A 21,320-nucleotide genomic window follows, 5' to 3' on the forward strand; every position below is an offset into this window, starting at 1 on the left:
TGTATTAAACAATGTAACAAGGTTTTCCAAAATAAATCAACTCAAGTTATGGAAAAAAATGCTAACATGGCACTGCCATATTTATTATTGAAGTGCATTATTTTTTTTATCATGCCTCAAAACAGCAGCTTGGAATTTGGGACATGCGCTCCCTGAGAGCATGACGAGGTTGAGGTGGGCGGGGTTGGGGGGAGGGGGGGGGGGGGTTGAGTTGGGTGGGGGGTAGCGAGGGGTGTATATTGTAGCGTCCCGAAAGAGTTAATGCTGCAAGGGGTTCTGGGTATTTGTTGTGTTTATGTTGTGTTACGGTGCGGATGTTCTCCCGAAATGTGTTTGTCATCCTTGTTTGGTGTGGGTTCACAGTGTGGCGCATATTTGTAACAGTGTTAAAGTTGTTTATACGGCCACCCTTAGTGTGACCTGTATGGCTGTTGACCAAGTATGCGTGCATTCACTTGTGTGAATATCCGTGGATATTATGTGATTGGGCCGGCACGTAAAGGCAGTGCCTTTAAGGCACGCCCCCAATATAGTATTCTGGGTGGAAGTCGGGAAAATGGCAACAATAGTTGCCCCGGGAAAATCGGGAGGGTTGGCAAGTATAACTGGGAGACGCAACAGCTCTGTACTTCTCCCTACGTACGTGTACCACTCCGTACAGCGGCGTTTTAAAAAGTCATAAATCTTACCTTTTGAAACCGATACCGATAATTTCCGACATTTTAAAGCATTTATCGGCCGATAATATCGGCAGTCCGATATTATTGGACATCTGTAATGGGAAGTGAAGGTTAGTGTATTCAATGTTCTTATGGACCAAGGAAAAACTGTTTATCATCCTGGAAGTACATAAGAATAATAACACAAACATTCCAGGCATGCAGTTATTCACTTTACAAATGTCATTGCTCAGAAAATAACAAAGACGTATAATTTATAGATCTAAAAATTATCTAGAACATCCATCCATCCATCCATCTTCTTCCGCTTATCCGAGGTCGGGTCGCGGGGGAAGCAGCCTAAGCAGGGAAGCCCAGACTTCCCTCTCCCCAGCCACTTCGTCCAGCTCTTCCCGGGGGATCCCGAGGCGTTCCCAGGCCAGCCGGGAGACATAGTCTTCCCAACGTGTCCTGGGTCTTCCCCGTGGCCTCCTACAGAGGTTGTCAAACTTTTTTCACCAAGTACCACCTCAGAAAACACTCTCCAAGTACCACCATAATTACCAACATTAAAATACTCTAGCATATTAGGCCTAAGTATTCATTAAAAACAAGGCATAGGTTTTATTTCACAAGTATATTTAATATTTTTGGCTACTTTACCAATAAACACAGTTTGAACAGTAACACTGTGTTTGAATATTTCATTAGTCATTAGCCTTTTGGCTAACTTTCCTAGCCACTGTAGCGTAGTAACCTATTATTCCTAACAAAGTGATACATACCGTCTTACTTAATTCATAAGAGATGTAATTTTTGCTTTGTAAAATACAAAATGATAAAGTCTACAGTACTTCAAGAAGCTGAAATTTAACCTCTGCCAAGACATAAAGAGACTGTAAAGTTGTTGTTTTTTTAAATGTTTTATTACATTCATCTGAACACACACATCACAATCAATTATGTATACAGTACCCAGCAGGCACAAGGGAACATTATTACAATTTCAGAAGGGTTAAAACCATTAAAAATCAGTTCCCAGTGGCTTATTTTATTTTTCGAAGTTTTTTTCAAAATTTTACCCATCAGGCAATATCCCTAAAAAAAGCTTCAAAGTGCCTGATTTTAACCATCGTTATATACACCCGTCCATTTTCCTGTGACGTCACACAGTGATGCCAATACAAACAAACATGGCGCATAGAACAGCAAGATATAGCGACATTAGCTCGGATTCAGACTCGGATTTCAGCAGCTTAAGCGATTCAACAGATTACGCATGTATTGAAATGGATGGTTGTAGTGTGGAGGCAGGTAGCGAAAACGAAATTGAAGAAGAAACTGAAGCTATTGAGCCATATCGGTTTGAACCGTATGCAAGCGAAACCAACGAAAACGACACAACAGCCAGCGACACGGGAGAAAGCGAGGACAAATTCGGCGATCGCCTTCTAACCAACGATTGGTATGTGTTTGTTTGGCATTAAAGGAAACTAACAACTATGAACTAGGTTTACAGCATATGAAATACATTTGGCAACAACATGCACTTTGAGAGTGCAGACAGCCCATTTCAGGCGCGCTAAGAACATATATTTTTCCACGATTTCAGCACTCAGGTTAACCATACCTAAATAGACACAAAATACTGCATTACACAAGACTACCCGAATGTACTCGAATGATTGAAAAAAATAAATGTTTTTAAGCTAAATTATTGGTAAACACAGTTTATGTATAATAATTTACGTAAAACCGCAAGTAATGAATAAAGTTTTCATCAATTAATATATTCTGTAGACATACCCTCATCCGCTCTCTTTTCCTGAAAGCTGATCTGTCCAGTTTTGGAGTTGATGTCAGTATCTGCTTTGAGTGTCGCAGGATATCCACACATTCTTGCCATCTCTGTCGTAGCATAGCTTTCGTCGGTAAAGTGTGCGGAACAAACGACTGACCATTTCGTTGGCTTTCCCCACAGCCTCGTATTTTGAACAAATTTCGTCCAATTTCTTGCCACTTTCGCATCTTTGGGCCACTGGTGCAACTTGAATCCGTCCCTGTTCGTGTTGTTACACACCGACAAAAGTGAGAAAATGGCGGATTGCTTCTCCGAGAGCGAATAATAGAAAGGCGTTTAATTCGCCAAAATTCACCCATTTAGAGTTCGGAAATCGGTTAAAAAAATATATGGTCTTTTTTCTGCAACATCAAGGTATATATTGACGCTTACATAGGTCTGGTGATAATATTCCACTTGAGAACTTGTTTAGATCATGACGTTGAGCAACTCAAACATAACTTAGGAACAACATGCTTTTTGACGACGTTTAATCAATATTGGGTTCTGACGTTTATTTGACCATTGAATTTTGGTAATTTCTCAACCAACATTCCACAACACAAATACAACATTGAAACAACATGATTTTTGACAAAGTTTATTCAATGTTAGGTTCTGATGTTGATTTGACCTTTGAACGACAACGTAGATCCAACGTCAGACACCTACGTTGTCTCAATTTACAAATGCAACTATTTTGCAACGAAAGTCAGTTTTAAAGGACCTGTATGTTTAATCAACGTTGTATCAATGTCTTGTGCCTGCTGGGTAAATGGCTAAAATGTTTACTGTAATTTAAAAAAAATTCAGCTTGAAACAGTTTCCAAATGTCAAAGACTTTAAAGCAGCACTAAGTAACTTTTCAACCTTCGTAAACTATTGTCATAACTTTTGGGATGATACAAGGACTTACAACTAGTTGAATGACATCTCTGTCATGCCCTGAGGTGGTCTGTATCGCTCTCACTGGCACTTAGCGACATTGAGGAGGGTGGCAGGAACTCTGCCACACAAAAAACTACAAATGTGCCGACTTGCTTTACGGCATACATCACTCCTCCTTTCCCCATGTGTTAAAAAGACAGAAGTCGATGCAAACAGAAAACTAAAGAAGAAGTAGAAGAATGCCTATATGTGCTATTGCTGCTATCATGGCCAAAGCTGTAAAACAACCAAAGAAACAAAAAGTTTTGTCTGAGGAGACAAAAAAAGAAAAAGGCAGGTTACACGGATAAAAGGAAAGTCAAGGATCTACATTGGCCTGGCTTTCACTTGCTGGCGTGAGCTCGAAGATGAGGGATTTTTGGCTGATGTTCCATGGGGTGTATTTCTGCTAAACTAGTAAGTACCTTTTTGATACTCAAATCGAAATGATAATGGAAATTTGCGTGGTAGCAATAAATAGCCACCAGCATGATAGTTCGCAGTTCCACGCTACTTCCTTCGTAAAAACTCTCCCGCCGGTCTTTCTTTGCTTCGTACCTCCATCCGCCCTGTTATATTTTTGGTAGCAGCATCATTTCTTTAGCGCAATCCAAGATCATTTCTTGATTGAGTCTGCTTTTTAACATCAGCATAGCCATTACAGACGGAATACTTGTAATGTGTGCCAATAGTACAGCGTACATGATGTCAGTGTGATGGTATATGCGCTAGCCCTCATGGGAAATGTGGTCTTTTTTCTGGCAAAACACTACCGCTTTTGTCCACTGGCGCCGCCAAAATCAATCAAAACTGAAAGTTCTTAAGTGGGGCTTTGAATTGTTTGGATTAGCTTGTTTTTAGCCTGTTGGCTAACTTTGCTCGCAACACAACCAGACTTTTTTATTCCTAATAAACTGATACATGTTGTCATTATTACTAATCTGAGATATAATACATTTTAATTGTTGCTATGTTAAAACAAAATAACACACTCCAGGCCAGTGTTTTTCAACCACTGTGCCACGGCACACTAGTGTGCCGTGAGATACAGTCTGGTGTGCCGTGGGAGATTATGTAATCCATGCATTTTCTACCGCTTGTCCCTTTTGGAGTCGTGGGGGGTGCTGTAGCCTATCTCAGCTGGGCGGAAGGCGGGGTACACCCTGTACAAGTCGCCACCTCATCACAGGGCCAACACAGATGGACAGACAACATTCACACTCACATTCACACACTAGGGCCAATTTAGTGTTGCCAATCAACCTATCCCCAGGTGCATGTCTTTAGAGGTGGGAGAAAGCCGGAGTACCCGTAGGGAACCCACGCAGTCACGGGGAGAACATGCAAACTCCACACAGCGCAGGATCGAATCCAGGACTACTCAGGATTTTCGTATTGTGAGGCACATGCACTAACCCCTGTGGCAATTATGTAATGTCACCTAATTGGGTTAAAAATATTTTTTGCAAGCCAGTAATTATAATCCGCAATCAGTAGGTAGCAGCAGGTAGCTAATTGCTCTGTAGATGTCGGGAACATGGTTTGTTGTGCTCACACTATGTGGGAGGCAGCGTGTAGTTAAAAATGTATCTAACTTAAACCAAAAATGCAAGTGCCGCTAAGAAAGGACATTGACGCTTAGGGATGGCTATGTAAAACTAAACTAAAACTGAACTGGCTGCAAAGTAAAAAAAAACAGAATGCTGGACGACAGCAAAGACTTACAGCGTGTGGAGTAGACGGCGTCCACAAAGTACGTCCGTACATGACATGACAATCAACAATGTCCCCACAAAGAAGGATAGCGTCCGCACAACTAATATAGTCTTGATTGCGAGAAAAAAAAACAGGTGTGGGGAATAATGTTCAAGGCAGACATGAAACTGCTACAGGAAAATACCAACAAAAGAGGAAAAGTCACCAAAATAGGAGCGCAAGACAAGAACTAAAACACTACACACAGGAAAACACCCAAAAAAAACCTCCAAATAAGTCACGGCGTGATGTGACAGGTGGTGACAGTACACCTACTTTGAGACAAGAGCTATAGTGATGCATGCTTGGTTATGGTTTGAATTCGTATCCAACAATTGCGAGAACAACTTTTTATTGTCAATATCGGCTACTGAGTTTAATTTTTTTATGTTTTCTGCTGGTGGTGTCCCTCCGCATTTTTTCAATGAAAAAAATGTGCCTTGGCTCAGAAAAGGTTGAAAAATACTGTACTAGGCTGACACATGTCCCCTATTATGTTAGATACAGTAGATTGATAGATGGATAAAATTCTGAGAATAGAATAAACTATGGACTGGGTTTTCCTTTGATCCTTTGGACTAACTTCCATTGTCCTGTGGTTGTGAAATTCAGCAGGCCCGTGTGATCAAATGGTATACAAACACAACAGGACATCCATCACTTTGCAAAGATTTAGGAAGACACAAATGAAAGACATATTTTTATTCTTTGTGTGCTGCACTGTGGGGTTTGTGATTGAACAAACACGTTTATAAGCGCAATTTCTATACAAAAAGACCTAATATTTTACAAAACCTAATGACCACAGGCCCACAAACAATGTTCTTCCCCTCTTGTTGCAAATCTGTACAAAAGAGGCAAAACGGGAAATCCTGTTGTGCGTCATGTTTACAGTACGTTTGCGGGTCAATGTCCACCACAAGCCAAATAATAACACAACAAGCTCAGTGAGGTTCACTTTTCCGCTAAAAAGCAAGATGATGATAAAGTTGTCTTCCTTTCTTGTAATCGTCGTCTTCATCCTCCAACAGGTAGGAACGCCTTAAAAGGTCAATATTAGTATATTGGTTAACAGTTTTTATTACATTTAATTTTTTTGTGTCTTTGTGTCTTTAAAAAGTAATTCCAAAAACGGGTCTTCAAAAGGGTGGTTGTCAACAGAGGTCTTCCGTTAAATTTTTGTTTGATTAGACATGTTTTAATAATACATATTGATACTCTCTACTACATTTTTCATTTCTAAACAAACTCTGATAAATAAATAAAAATGTAATTTAAAAATAAAAACATGGATAAATAATCGTTATTCTATTAATGTTAGCATTTAAATTAGCTACATTTAACACTAGGGATGTCCGATAATGGCTTTTTGCCGATATCCGATATTCCGATATTGTCCAACTTTTTAATTACCGATACCGATAGCAACCAATACCGATATCAACCGATATATACAGTCGTGGAATTAACAGCAGCACGCACAATCATGTGTGCTTACGGACTGTATCCCTTGCAGACTGTATTGATATATATTGATATATAATGTAGGAACCAGAATATTCATAACAGAAAGAAACAACCCTTTTGTGTGAATGAATGTGAATGAGTGTAAATGGGGGAGGAAGGTTTTTTGGGTTGGTGCACTAATTGTAAGTGTATCTTGTGTTTTTTATGTTGATTTAATAAAAAAACAACCACAAAAAAACAATACCGATAATAAAAAAAACGATACCGATAATTTCTGATATTACATTTTAACGCATTCATCGGCCGATAATATCGGCAGGCCGATATTATTGGACATCTCTAATTAACACGCTAGTCGCCAGCTAGCGATTAGCGATTAGTTAGAGTACCTTTAGCATACTTGCCAACCCTCCCGAATTTTCTGGGAGACTCCCGAAAATCAGCGCCTCTCCAAAAACCTCCCGGGACAAATATTCTCCCGAAAATCTCCCGATTTTCAGCCGGAGCTGGAGGCCACGCCCTCTCCAGTTCCATGCGGACCTGAGTGCATGAGGACAGCCTTTTTTCACGACGGGAGGACAACAGGGTGACAAGAACTAAATCATCCAGACTAGATAGAAATTGTATTATTATGTTTATGTTACTTAAAAATAAATATATTTATTAATTTAAAAAAAAAAAACGAAATAATTTTTACTATATTTTGCTAAAAACATCAAAATGAATTGTATTTTTATTTGTAATTTTTCTGACTCCTTATTACATCCAGCCATATAATTATACATTAAAATAAACATATTTGAAATAATTAATTTTAAATCATCATAATAATTCATTTAAAATGACCATATTTAATTATTAAAATAATTGCTTGTTTATCAACAACTTTAGCATTTTATTCATTACATTTTGAAGCTCTCAGAAGCCAAGTTATGTTATATTCCTTAATATTTATTTATGCAAGTTTGAAGTATCAATTATCTAAACACAGTTTTGTTTGCATATTTTCAGGATGTAGATATATATATATATATATATATATATATATATATATATATATATATATATATATATATATATATATATATATATATGAAATACTTGACTTGGTGAATTCTAGCTGTCAATATACTCCTCCCCTCTTAACCACGCCCTGCCCCACCCCCGACCACGCCCCCAACCCCCACCTCCCGAAATCGGAGGTCTCAAGGTTGGCAAGTATGACCTTTAGGACTAGATTATTTTTAAAACACTATTTTGTACAGGGTGTCCGTGACCCAGTGGGTTCAAAAATTGGTCTCCTCAGTTCCCAAACGTTTACTGAGTGTTGTTAAAAGGAAAGGCCATGTAACACAGTGGTAAAAATGCCCCTGTGCCAACTTTTTTGCAAAGTGTTGCTGCCATGAAATTCTAAGTTAATGGTTATTTGGGGGAAAAAACGAAGTTTCTCAGTTCGAACATGAAATATCTTGTCTTTGCAGTCTATTCAATTAAATACAAGTTGAAAAAGATTTGCAAATCATTGTATTCTGTTTTTATTTATGAATTACACAATGTGCCAACTTCACTGGTTTTGGCCAGTGACCATAATCTCCTTCAAATGTCAAATATTTCTTGCCAGTCTTTTTAGTTGATTTTAAACCTGTGTTGGCATTTTAAACGAATCAATTACCAACTTACAGGTGCCAGGCTGCCACACGTCCTGCCTCATAGTGGGCCCTGTAGCCAACTGTGCCTTCAAGAATCTGCATTGGGTTCCTGTTCTGCCTCCCAACATCACCCACCTGTACATGGAAATGAACCACATCAGGGAGCTCAACGCCACCTCTTTGTCTGGCCTGGAGGTGCTACAGGAGCTGGACCTGGGTCGCCAGTATTCACCCCTTGTAATCAGAGACCAAACATTCATTCGGCAAAGACGCCTCAAGAAGTTGGTTCTTGGCTTCAATGTCAGACTTCAACTGGAGCCTCACGCCTTTTCAGGATTGTCCAGTTTGCAGAGTCTCCACCTGGATTACTGTGGTCTTGAAGATTCCATCCTGCAGGGCGACTTTCTGAAGCCGCTGACGTCTTTAGAGACACTTAACCTCTTTGCTAACCACATAAAGAGACTGCAGCCTTCAACGTTTTTTGCCAATATGACCAATCTGAAACATCTGAATCTAAAACTAAATCGTATCAACAAAATATGCGAGCCCGACCTGGCCGCTTTTCAAGGGAAGAACTTTGAATATGTGAATTTGGAGTCAAACAGCCTTCATGTTATGAACAGCAGTGACTGGCATGATTGTGGGAATCCTTTCAGAGGAATATCCTTCAAAACTCTTGACTTGTCTCATAACGGCTTGAGTATAGCCAAATTAAAGCTGTTTTTCAAGGCCGTTGTAGGCACAAAGATTTCCCATCTCAAGCTATCAGGACACATTGGCAAAGGGTTCTCATTTAGCAACCTTCAGGATGTAGACAGAAGCACATTTGAAGGCCTACAGAACAGTTCTCTCAGTTTTCTTGATCTGTCTAAAAACAGGATATTTGCAGTCCAAAAAGGAGTATTCAGTCTCCTACCAGACGCTAAAATCATTGACCTCTCAGGTAACAAAGTCAATCAGATACACAAAGGTGCCTTTGAGGGCCAGGAAGGTTTAAAGGCGCTCAACCTGTCTTGGAATTTACTCGGGGAAATCTACTCCCACAGTTTTGCTCCTCTAAGAAACTTACAAGTGTTGGATTTATCGAGTAATCACATCGGCGTGTTGGGCTTTCAGGCGTTCAGAGGACTTTTGAGTCTAAAGGTTTTAAAACTGACTGGAAACTCTCTAAGGCAGCTTGGATTCCCCAGTCCTCTGCCGAGTTTACACCATCTCTATTTGAAGGACAATAAATTAACATCGATGGACGGTTTCTCTGTATTTGCCTCGAATATCACATATTTAAACATCGAAGGCAATAGAGTGGAAAACCTGCTGGGAGTTAAGCTGAAACACCTCCGGCAGCTCCACCATGGAGACAACCCAGTCAAGTGGTGCTCCACACCTCGAGGGGTGGGCAGTGTTGAGGTGTTAGATCTCCACGGCATAAATCTGCAGTCCATGTGGTCTCAAGGCACCTGCCTCAACATCCTCAACCATCATGTGGTCAAACTTAACCTGAGCTCCAATGCCTTACGTGCTCTTCCTCAGGGCATCTTTAAGCATCTCACCGCACTTATGGAGCTGGACCTCTCATCTAATGCCTTAACGCATCTCCAGCCTCATATATTTCCCAGAAGCCTGAAGTCACTTCATCTGGCAGATAACTTCATAGCGTCTCCCGATCCGACCGCTTTCGGTTCTCTCGGCAGGCTCGATTTAAAGATGAATCGATTCCGCTGTGACGCAAACCTGAGGAGCTTCTTGACATGGCTGAACAAGACAAATGTAACCTTCTTAAATCCCGTTGAAGAATTCAGGTGTGAATTTCCTGTTGGTTTTCATAAAGTTCCTCTTTTGGATTACCAAACTCATCTTCTTGCCACTGAAAGCTCTTAGCAGGGATTTTTACATTTAGCATTTAAGAGTGGTTACCAAATTTGATATCTTAACACTTGTACACCCCAGTACCCAAAACAGGCATTAAATGTGTTTATTAAGTGATATGATTGTTCAGTTTAAACGTCAAAGGTAAACAATTATACCGGAAGGTTTTGACAACATTTCTTATATCAAATTGCATTGTGTTTTTGACATAAAAAATAAAGTAGGCACACTTTCTTTTAAGACCTCTTTCAGTCCCATTGACTCCCATTAAAACTGCTTTTTAAACAGACCGTAATCTTGGCATATTACTATGTCTTTTCCATTAAAATAAAAAAATTATAAATTGGAGAAATGTACTTCATACTGGAAAAACTGGGTCAATTATGTCACGCCCTATAACAGCGGTTATCAAATGGGGGTACGCGTACCCCTGGGGGTACTTGAAGGTATGCCAAGGGGCACGTGAGATTTATTTTTAAATATTCTAAAAATAGCAACAATTCAAAAATCCTTTATAAATATATTTATTGAATAATACTTCAACAAAATATGAATGTAAGTTCATAAACTGAACATCAAATCAAGTAGGCTATTCCATTCATTACCATAAATCCAGAGTTTCCCCCATGCCAGGATGGTTTGACCCTCACTAAAATGTCTGTCAAAAAGAACTGTGAAAAGAAATGCAACAATGCAATATTCAGTGTTGACAGCTAGATTTTTTTGTGGACATGTTCCATAAATATTGATGTTAAAGATTTCTTTTCTTGTGCAGAAATGTTTAGAATTAAGTTCATGAATCCAGATGGATCTCTATTACAATCTCCAAACAGGGCACTTTAAGTTGATGATTACTTCTATGTGTAGAAATCTTTATTTATAATTGAATCACTTGTTTATTTTTCAACACGTTTTTAGTTATTTGTACATCTTTTTTTTCCAAATAGTTTTTTTTTCCAAATAGTTCAAGAAAGACCACTACAAATGAGCAATATTTTTGCACGGTTATACAATTTAATAAATCAGAAACTGATGACATAGTGCTGTATTTTACTTCTTTATCTATTTCTTTCAACCAAAAATGCTTTGCTCTGATTAGGGGGTACTTGGATTAAAAAAAATGTTCACAGGGGGTACATCACTGAAAAAATCAATCAATCAATCAATCAATCAATGTTTATTTATATAGCCCTAAAAAAGGTTGAGAACCACTGCCCTATAAGCCTGATTTTAATTTCTCGAATTAGTGATTGTACTGTCTAAAAATTTTAATTTTTAATTTTGTTAAAAAAAAAGTATTTACTATCTGTTCAAATTATTTTATTTCTGATTATTATTATTATTTATTTATTTTTGTATTATTATTATTATTATTTTATTTATTTAATTGATTTATCTGTAAATATAATTATTTTGTTTTCTTGATGTTTTTTTCTTTTGGGTGGGTGGCATCGTTGGGATATAAACAAAAAAATATTTTGGCATTTAGGCAGACAACAGATATATGATGTAATGGATAGGAATGTCTGATGCTGGATGTCAATAAAAAAATTAATGGGAAAAAAAAAATATTGAATGAATCTCGTTCTTGCCAACTGAAAAAACAAGAAAATATTGTTTTGGTGTAGTTGCACTCCTTAACCATTAGGTGGCACTAAAAACCAAGTTGCATAATTCTCAGAGCTTTGATGACCGTAAATGAGTTAAACTGTCATGAAACCACTCAAATGCAATGGTAATGATCTTGGGCAGGTATATATAACATGGTAGATATATATAACATACTTCTGTTAAGTCAAACTCAACCAAATACTGCCAGCTTTTTCTCTCATGTTAGCTCATTAAAGGAGCCTTATGTAATAATGTGGCCAGAAATGGGACTGTAATCACGGTCAAAATGATGTAGTCCCCTCCCTCTCCTTTTCAACCACTGTGCCGCGGCTAGTGTGCCGTGAGATACAGTCTGGTGTGCCGTAGGAGATGGATCTAATTTCACCTATTTGGGTTAAAATATTTTTTGCAAATCAGTAATTATAATCTGCAAATTATGTTCTGTTGACGAGTGTCGGTGCTGTCTAGAGCTCGGCAGCGTAACCGTGTAATACTCTTACATATCAGTAGGTGGGAGCCGGTAGCTACCGTAATTGCTTTTTAGATATCGGAAACAGCGAGAGGCAGTGTGCAGGTAAAAAGGTGACTAATGCTTAAACCAAAAAAAAACAAAAGGTAAGTGGCCCTAAGAAAAAGCATTGACGCTTAGGGAAGGCTATGCAGAACGAAACTAAAACTGAACTGGCTACAAAGTAAACAAAAACAGAATGCTGGACGACAGCAAAGACTTACTGTGGAGCAAAGACGGCGTCTACAATGTACATACGAACATGACATGACAATCAACAATGTCCCCACAAAGAAGGATAAAAACAACTGAAATATTCTTGATTGCTAAAACAAAGTAGATGCGGGAAATATCGCTCAAAAGGAAGACATGAAACTGCTTCAGGAAAATACCAAAAAAAGAGAAAAAGCCACCAAAATAAGAGCGCAAGACAAGAACTAAAACACTACACGCAGGAAAACAGCAAAAAACTCAAAATAGGTCACGGCATGATGTGACAGGTGGTGACAGTACACCTACTTTGAGACAAGAGCTATATTGATGCATGCTTGGTTATGGTTTAAAGTCATACCCAACAATTGCGACAACGACTTTTTACTGTCAACTAAGTTTCGTTTTTAATTATTTCTGCTGGTGGTGTGCCTCCGCATTTTTTCAACGCAAAAAATGTGCCTTGGCTCAAAAAAGGTTGAAAAACACTGGACTAGACAAGCTTTTTGTCAATAACAAATCTCTAACCAACACATTTTACACAGAAATTAGGCTATTTTCAGGAAGAAGTACAATATCACGTACAGCATCACAATAAAAATGGCAATCAATCAATCCATCAATCAATCAAAGTTTACTTATATAGCCCTAAATCACGAGTGTCTCAAAGGGCTGCACAAGCCACAACGACATCCTCGGCTCAGATTCCACATCAGGGCAAGAAAAAACTCAACCCAATGGGATGACAATGAGAAACCTTGGAGGGGACCGCAGATGTGGGGACCCCCTCCCAGTCTGGGCGACCGGTGTAATAGACGTCGAGTCATATGATTATTGTCAGTACTATCAGAAAACAAAGACTAAAACAAACTACAACCAACGCTAGCAATAGTTATACTGGTGAAAATAAGTAGAGATTGCGCCCAAAACTAAAGAGGAGACATTTTACCCAGGTATGTCTACAGGTTACTGTTTCAAACATTTCAGATTGCCATATAACTTGGTACATGTAGTCCACAATATGCAAACACGAACGAGGAATTATTTGATCATGTGATTTGGCAGTCCACATACGTTTCACATTGCCATGATGACAACCGTGCTAATGTTGGAACCCATTTCCTCAGCGTATCAGCAAATTGAGAACAAAATAGGCACAAAATAGACAGTATATATTTCCCCCGTTAGCCTATATGTCGATGTGTCATTGACCTGGCTAGCATGCTAAGCATTACACAAGGAGCGAAGCACCACCACACTAAGCATTCGTTGCACGAACATACTAGTTTTATTAGACAAGATCATAGACTGTATTGGACAATATAGTTTACATACAAAATATCCATTTATTACAAGTAATAAGAAAATGTAAATACCTTACTTACCTATCAAAGAGGAAATTAACAATTAAATCTTCTCCGCCTTCAATCGTCTTCATCTTTCAAAGGCATCCCCGATACAAATCCTGGTTTTGTTCCTGGCTTTGTCATGAATAAGTTGAGAATCGTATCGACATTTTTTAGATTTACTAAGGTCTGACATGTTTAGTAACTTTACCAGTGGCAGTAGCTAGACGAAGATGGCGGTGCGTAACTGGCAACCTGGATGTGACACATTCACGTACTTTCTAATTGGTCAAACGGTAGAGGGTGGGACATGGAAGTGAAAACAATAACAAGATTCCGGGGCAGTGAATCTAATTTTAAAAGGAGCATATCCCGGCTGAACTACTGTTATCAGTTACAGAGGTATTCGAAAAGAACATGATTTATTAATGCCTTTTGACATATCAGGGCCATTTAATGATGACTTGACATGAAATTATTACATGTGGCTCCTTTAACTCTGTAAAATTTAACTTTTTTGTCTTCTGCATCAAAACCAATGTTGTTATAAATTATTGACCTATTCAAGGCTGCAATTACCCAACCTCAAATATTTTACTCTTTTATTACTGACCTATAACACTTTTATGAGCGGATCCCTTTTGGATTATAAGAGTAAAAGGTTGCACAAGGGATAAAGTGGACTCTGGAGGCATTTACTCTATTCTGACAGCAGAGGGCAGCAAAGAACCTCCATCTTGCTTCTCCTATCATCTTCTCCTACTATCTTCCATTGTACATTGGTAGGTTTTTTTTATTATGAATTATTTGCTAAAATATGATGAAAAATAAGAGGATACTTGTATAAATGTAATTCATTTGACAATTGCGCCACTGTAAAATGATCTAAAACGCTGTCCCAACACAACTGCGCTGATCATGAAATATTTAATTACCGTACAGGCGGGGGGGATGAAAATGAGGCCTCTCCTTGCCTGTAAGTCATCTGCAGATAAGACTCAAATTGCATGAGGGGAAGTAAATTCCCTGTTGTCTCCTGCAGGACACCCACCGACCTTATCTGATGCACCACACTAAACAACTTGTCATTACAGTATAACATTGAATTAAATTAAATATAAAAAAAAAAAATTATTAATTGACCTGGTCACTGACTTGCACCACCTTTCAGGTAACCATCTGCGGCTAAGGTAAAGGAGCATGTGCACGCAAAATAAATCGTGTGATTAATCAGTGTATATACATGATTAATACTAGCTTTTAATTTTTTTTATTATATATTGTTCTTCTTGGATTGACCAGTACTCTTCAAACACTTCAGATTACATAACGTTAAAAAATAAAATAAATCCTATGCCTACATTTTTTTTCTCATATAACGCAGTCAAAAAATGACCTAAGTTGTGCATTATTGAAGTATTTGTAAATAACACAACATAATGAATTACGGTATGTTTTATATAGTCAACTATACCTGCCTAACTAATGTTGGCCTCCATTGGATTCAATGTGGGGAAACACCGCCTGGCTTTACACGTTTGAAAAATATGTTTTTCTTTATTTTTTTCATGCCTTTGAAAAAAATAAACCCTGTTTGAGACATGATTTAATATTTTATCACATCATTAATTTGTGTCTTTATTACAAAATATTTTTGACATAGAATTATGTAACTACATTTTTTTGTTTTTTTACATTTGGATTTTGTAAACTGAATTATGCTGACAACTTCAATAAATAAAAATGTGTGAGCAAAGTGTGTGTGTGTATTGTCATGGTGAAGAAGGAAAGGCTCTTAATTTGCCGGTCCATCTACGTTCCCATCCTCACCTATGGTCATGAGCTTTGGGTTATGACCGAAAGGACAAGATCACGTGTATGAGCGGCTGAAACGAGTTTCCTCCGTCGGGTGGCGGGACTCTCCCTTAGAGATAGGGTGAGAAGCTCTGTCATTCAGTCGGAGCTCAGAGTAAAGCCGCTGTTCCTCCACATAGAGAGGAGCCAGATGCGGTGGTTTGGGAATCTGGTCAGAATGCCCCCCGAAAGTCTACTTCGGGAGGTGTTTAGGGCAAGTCTGACCGGTAGGAGACCACAGAGAAGACCCAGGACACGGTGGAGAGACTATGTCTCCCTGGGTTGCTCTGCTTAGGCTGCTGCCCCCGCAACCTGACTTGGGATAAGCAGAAGAAGGTGGGTGGATACATGGATGTTTGTTCAAAAATTCAGTTCGTCAAAATACAGTGCTTTGAAATTCAAGTGTAAAAAATGTTTTTCCAAAAGATTCAGAGTAAAAAAAAAATTGCAAAAAAATGCAGTGTAAAAAATTGTATTGTATTAAAGCACCAAGTATTTCTGCACTGATTTTTATTTTTATACACTGAACTTTTCTGAATCAATTTTTTTTTTTGGCACCGAATTCATATTTACTCAGAATTTTTATACACTGATTTTTATACACGGAATTTTTTTTACACATGTATTGTAAAGCACTGTATTTTGGCAAACTGAATTTTTAAACACATATATTTTATTTCATTTTATTCGTTAAAAATATTCAGATCACAAAATTAAGTCGCATAAATTCACTGTCCAAAAAATACTTTAGTTTTAAAGACACAAATTCACCTCAATATTGTTCATGTATACCACCTATACAACCAACGCAATCATTATGGAATACTTGTTTACAATATAAATATAAAACAAGTAATATTGTTAGGATGAAACAGATTACCTGGTATGTTGATTACAAATGGACTTAGGAGGTGAATGAACCGCAGCTCCACAGTGCCACCAGCACTCGTGCACGCCCACCCGCACCATGCTTGACTGTATATTGGACACTTTGCTGGCTATTTAGAAAAAGAATGGATTCCGTGGGTAGTGGATATATGCAGGACTGCTACACAAGCTGAACATACACTATAATGTATATCCAAGTCTTTTGAGAAAATGGTTGGCAAATTGCTCAAATAGCATTAAAAGTACCAAGTAATTGCTTTTGAAAGTGTTTTTATTAGTGTTTCCCCCCAATCAAGACAGACGAGCTCAGCTTTTTTACAACCACATAGAGATATACGCGACCCCCCCACCATCCAATCCCTCCACTGGCAGGTTACCATGGAGACTGGCTCCATATCCACCTCCTCCACAGTCCTTCCTCACTTCCTGATTGTCTTTGGCTCACTGCATCCACCCCCCCCCCCCCCCCTTCCTTTTTCCTTTTTTTCCCACCCTCCTCCATCGGCATGTGATATTTTACAATCCCGACACAGAACGGACACGTGTGTAACAAGGAGACAATGTGTAAAGAGCAATCACATTCACCCTGCTGTTACCACCAGAGTTCAAATGTATGAATAGCGGATAAAATCCAATAAATAAATTAAAAAAAAACATTATTAAACATACACAATGAAAATCTACCCTGACTTGTACTTTTCTTGCATCTGTAACCTAATCAAAATAATCCTCTCGCATTGCACGTTTAGTGTCCATCACACAATCACTACAGTACTTCCTGTTTTTAAAGGTCAATTGCATTTACTTCTACTTTCACTTTCATTGGACGACACTCAACATGAACATTTGGGTGAATCAGTTCTTCCTGGAAAAAAAACTGGGTCAATTAGGTGCTCAGATATGCTCAGTGACCACCACTCACGTGTCTAAAAATGTCTGGTTTGTATGCTGTGTGCACGAGAGTTTGGTGGAAACACATTTACATTGTATCTTTTTTTCTTTTAATATCTCCAAATAATGTAAATATTTCTATAATATACACTTCTTTCTTTCATAATATGGCATTATAATCTTTCTTTTCGCTGATTGGCGAGGAGAAATCACATGGTTCTGCTGCCCTCTAGGTCTGTTTTACAGTAAGTTGCCCAATGTGTTCTTTTTTGTATTAACAATAATTATTTATTTTTTTTCCCATGTGGCTGTTCTGAACTCCTGTTTAGATCACAAACTAGTAGTAGTAGTTTAAATTCCTGCCAGTAATCCATCACATTTGTAACAATTAATAGATTTATCCATTATCATATATATATATTTACATACTCACTTCTTAAATAAATGTCCCATTGTGTAAATACATATGCGTTATTATGTACGTAAACCTAACATTGTATTGTATCAGAAGGATGTTTTGGTTGTTTGAAAGCATCTTTACCTACCGTCAATGTTCCCTCTAATTTTTCATGTGTGTGAGCAAATGCAAAAACTCCCTGAGCATTCAGTGGAGCCCATGTGAGCAACATCAGACGTGCACACTGTGGCTGCACCAGCAGCACACCTGTCCCAAACCTGACTAAATAACAAGTTAAATCTCCATCCATCCATCTAATTTCTACCGCTTGTCCCTTTCGCGGTCGCGGGGGGTGCTGGAGCCTATCTCAGCTGCATTCGGGCGGAAGGCGGGGTACACCCTGGACAAGTCCCCACCTCACCGCAGGGCCAACACAGATAGACAGACAACATTCTCTTATTATTATAATCAAATGACAGCAGTCATTTCCATGAGGTTATTTTCTAATATAAGTGTTTAGGCCCACTTGACAATAACAAAAAATATTGTTTTTCATGAACTGTGTACTTGTATTGTTTGTCTGGGTGGAGGTCCTGCTTTGGAAATAATTTGTACTCCTTTCAGACATTGCATTTAGTTCCCATTAAAACATTCACATGTTGCACAATGAGATGTAAGCAGGGGATCATGTGTACATTCCTGCAACTTCCTGTTTGTAAAAAATATATTTTTATTTTTATTTATTTAATATACTAACAGCATTTCATGATTAATATTTATAAATTAAGATTCCTAATAAATGACACTAGAATAAGCACACATTTGATTGGTAAATCATAGTGTAACGACCTGGAATTACACTTGATGTGTGGTATTGGAGTTGTCCGACTTTTTGTGTGGCTGTAAACGCATCACTGGCTAAGTAACACATGTGCATGTGTTGGCGCAAGTGAGAAAGACCGAGCGGCTGCTGTTGATATAACAAAGTTGGTTTTGGTCTGGTTTGTACTGCAGAAAATGACCAGTTTTGCTAGATTACATTTTTTTTACTAATGTTTTGGTGATGTTATGGCCGACAATAAAGAGTTTTGCTCAGTAAAGTGATCGATGGAATTCATGTCCTCAAAGCGTCTCGACAGACGTTACAATATTTGAACAATGATGACGAAAACTGTTTTCTCTGTCGTTTCCGTGTGTCGATAATTGTTATGCGCTTATTTTTTTATTTGATTTTGTGCGTGGCATACATTTGCCGTGCGCAGAGGACGCTTGAGCAGTGCGCAATTGTACAGGCGCGCACCTTAGAGGGAACATTGCCTACCGTATATTATGAATATTGATACTTTTATTATACTATAATTCTAAATATATTTTTAAGACTTGAACTGAAATATAATAAAACGTGTTTTTTTCTTTTAGATGTCAGGTTATAGCATCCTATACTCTTGTCATTTAAATTACAATCCAAGGGCACCTCACGTTTCGATCCAATTCCGATTCTTGGGGTGATAATTCTCGTATTGTATTAATCGATAAAATATTTATAATAAAACGTTTACAGATTAAAGGTTGCAAAACCTCCTTTTCGTTGCTGACGTATGACTTTTATGTGCAGCATGTAAGCTTGAAGGTGGCCTAAAACGTATTTTAAAAAATTGATTCTTTAAAAAAAAATTAATTTGGTTTTTATTTTTACCGATTTTTGAAAATGATGAATCCATCTCGAATGGGGGTGAATAAGAATCGCGATTCAGATGTGAATGAAATTTTTTCGAGCACCCCTTTTGCCGTAGTGAGCCAAATGACATATCCCCAAGCAAGTCAGAGCTTTTCTTCCCGTCGCTCACAATCATCACCCATAAAAAATCATAGGTCGGGCAAGTTAGTTTTTTTAAATAGTTCTTATCGATATCATGAATAGTTATTGATACTGTTATGAAAACACAATTCTCATTCTCATTGTTTATGACTCTTCAGGGCGCAGCCTCCGGTCTTCAGGCCAGGGTCTTCTAAAGATCCCAAAAACTCGTTTTTCATGCATTCCAGGCTACAGCTCCCAGACTCTGGAACAATTTGCACCAGTCCCTCCGTGATCATGACTGTGTTGAAGAAACTTTTAAGAAACATTTGAAAACTTCTCTTTTTAGTAAAGCTTTTAGTTAATGCACCTTTTAACTATCATTTGAATCCACTTTGTATCCTTTTCATGATGTTGCCCTTGTGGTATTAAATTGAATTGTTGTTTTACTTCACCTATGTTTTGTACAGCGCTTTGTGATTTTATCTGTGAAAAGCGCTTTATAAATAAAATTTACTTATTTACTTACTTACTTACTTTATTATGTGAACTGAAAAATAATAAAACGTATTTTTTTTCCATTTTGGTTAGATTTTAAGGCATCCTCTACTATCATTTAAATTACCGTATTAACCCAAATGGCGTCCCCCCCCCCCCCCCCCCCCCGAGCAAGTCAGAGCTTTACTTCCTGTCACTCACAGTCATCACCAGTGACAGAAACCCGTGAAAAAGAGAGTCTCAAAGGTCGGACAAGTTAGCAAACAACAGAGATAGAGTTATGATGCTAATTTTAGGCTAATAATGATTAATGAAGTGGGGTTCATGAAAAATTGTGTCATTTGATGTTCAAATTTTGTCCATTTTTCCCCCCAAAAAACAGGTTTTGAAAGAGAAGAGTTGTCTCACATTGGGGTCAATACGGTCGACATTGTGACCATGGTTTCCAAATTAGCTGCCACTGAACACAACACGTTTCCTACTGCGCAACACAAACAGGACGTTAACCCTTTGAAGGAATGCATGATGGCATTTCGTTTTACCCTAGAAGACACAAACACATGAAATATGTACACAGATATCATACACAGGTTAAAAGCCACTTTGGTGACACGCACACACACACGTCATTTATCGAAACATTAAGAGACTTGATCACATGCAACGGAATGATACGTTTTTGTAAGGTCCTTTAGTTTCCCGCAAAAAAGATGAAAGAGTTCATATTTTGTGTTGACCGTCCCAGCACCAAAATTGCATTAAAATAAATAAGGGGTTGAAAAAAATATATCTTCATTGCGCTGCTGCGGGCACAGCCGTAGTGCAAGAAGTCAGGGAAACATTAGAGGAGGAAGAAGTGATAGATTTTTGGCTTTGACACCTGCAAAAAAGGGGAGAGTTATTTAAAATAAGAATGACTTTGTTGTTGTCGTATGAATTACAACCTAGGTTAACAAGATTATGTTTCTACAATGGGATTAGAGGCTGCTGAGAGATTGATGGGGGTGTCTAATCCTGAATAATTCCACATATGGTCTCCGTGCATTACAGAATAATTTACAAAGGCTGAGGAGTAAAAGCTAATCTTTCCATTACGTGCTAATGCACGACGTAGACTTAAAGTGCTTTACATTATTGCATCTCACTCCTTCACTGA

General features: G+C 38.2%; 1 protein-coding gene and 1 pseudogene across 1 annotated transcript in view; one reads left to right on the top strand and one right to left on the bottom strand.

Moving 5' to 3' along the window:
• The first annotated feature begins 6,116 nt into the window (after nucleotides 1-6,116).
• Nucleotides 6,117-10,012, top strand: LOC133623805 (toll-like receptor 5; annotated as a pseudogene).
• Nucleotides 10,013-20,334: 10,322 nt separating this feature from the next.
• The window catches only part of kif3ca (kinesin family member 3Ca), a 45,655-nt gene continuing 44,669 nt past the window's right edge, over nucleotides 20,335-21,320 (bottom strand). The window contains exon 8 of the mRNA XM_061987200.2: nucleotides 20,335-21,044. Coding sequence (XP_061843184.1) covers nucleotides 20,957-21,044 — 88 coding nt within the window. The 3' untranslated portion in view covers nucleotides 20,335-20,956. The remainder of the gene's footprint in view (nucleotides 21,045-21,320) is intronic.

Source organism: Nerophis lumbriciformis, linkage group LG26 (genome assembly GCF_033978685.3).
Source record: "Nerophis lumbriciformis linkage group LG26, RoL_Nlum_v2.1, whole genome shotgun sequence".
Lineage (NCBI taxonomy): Eukaryota > Metazoa > Chordata > Actinopteri > Syngnathiformes > Syngnathidae > Nerophis > Nerophis lumbriciformis.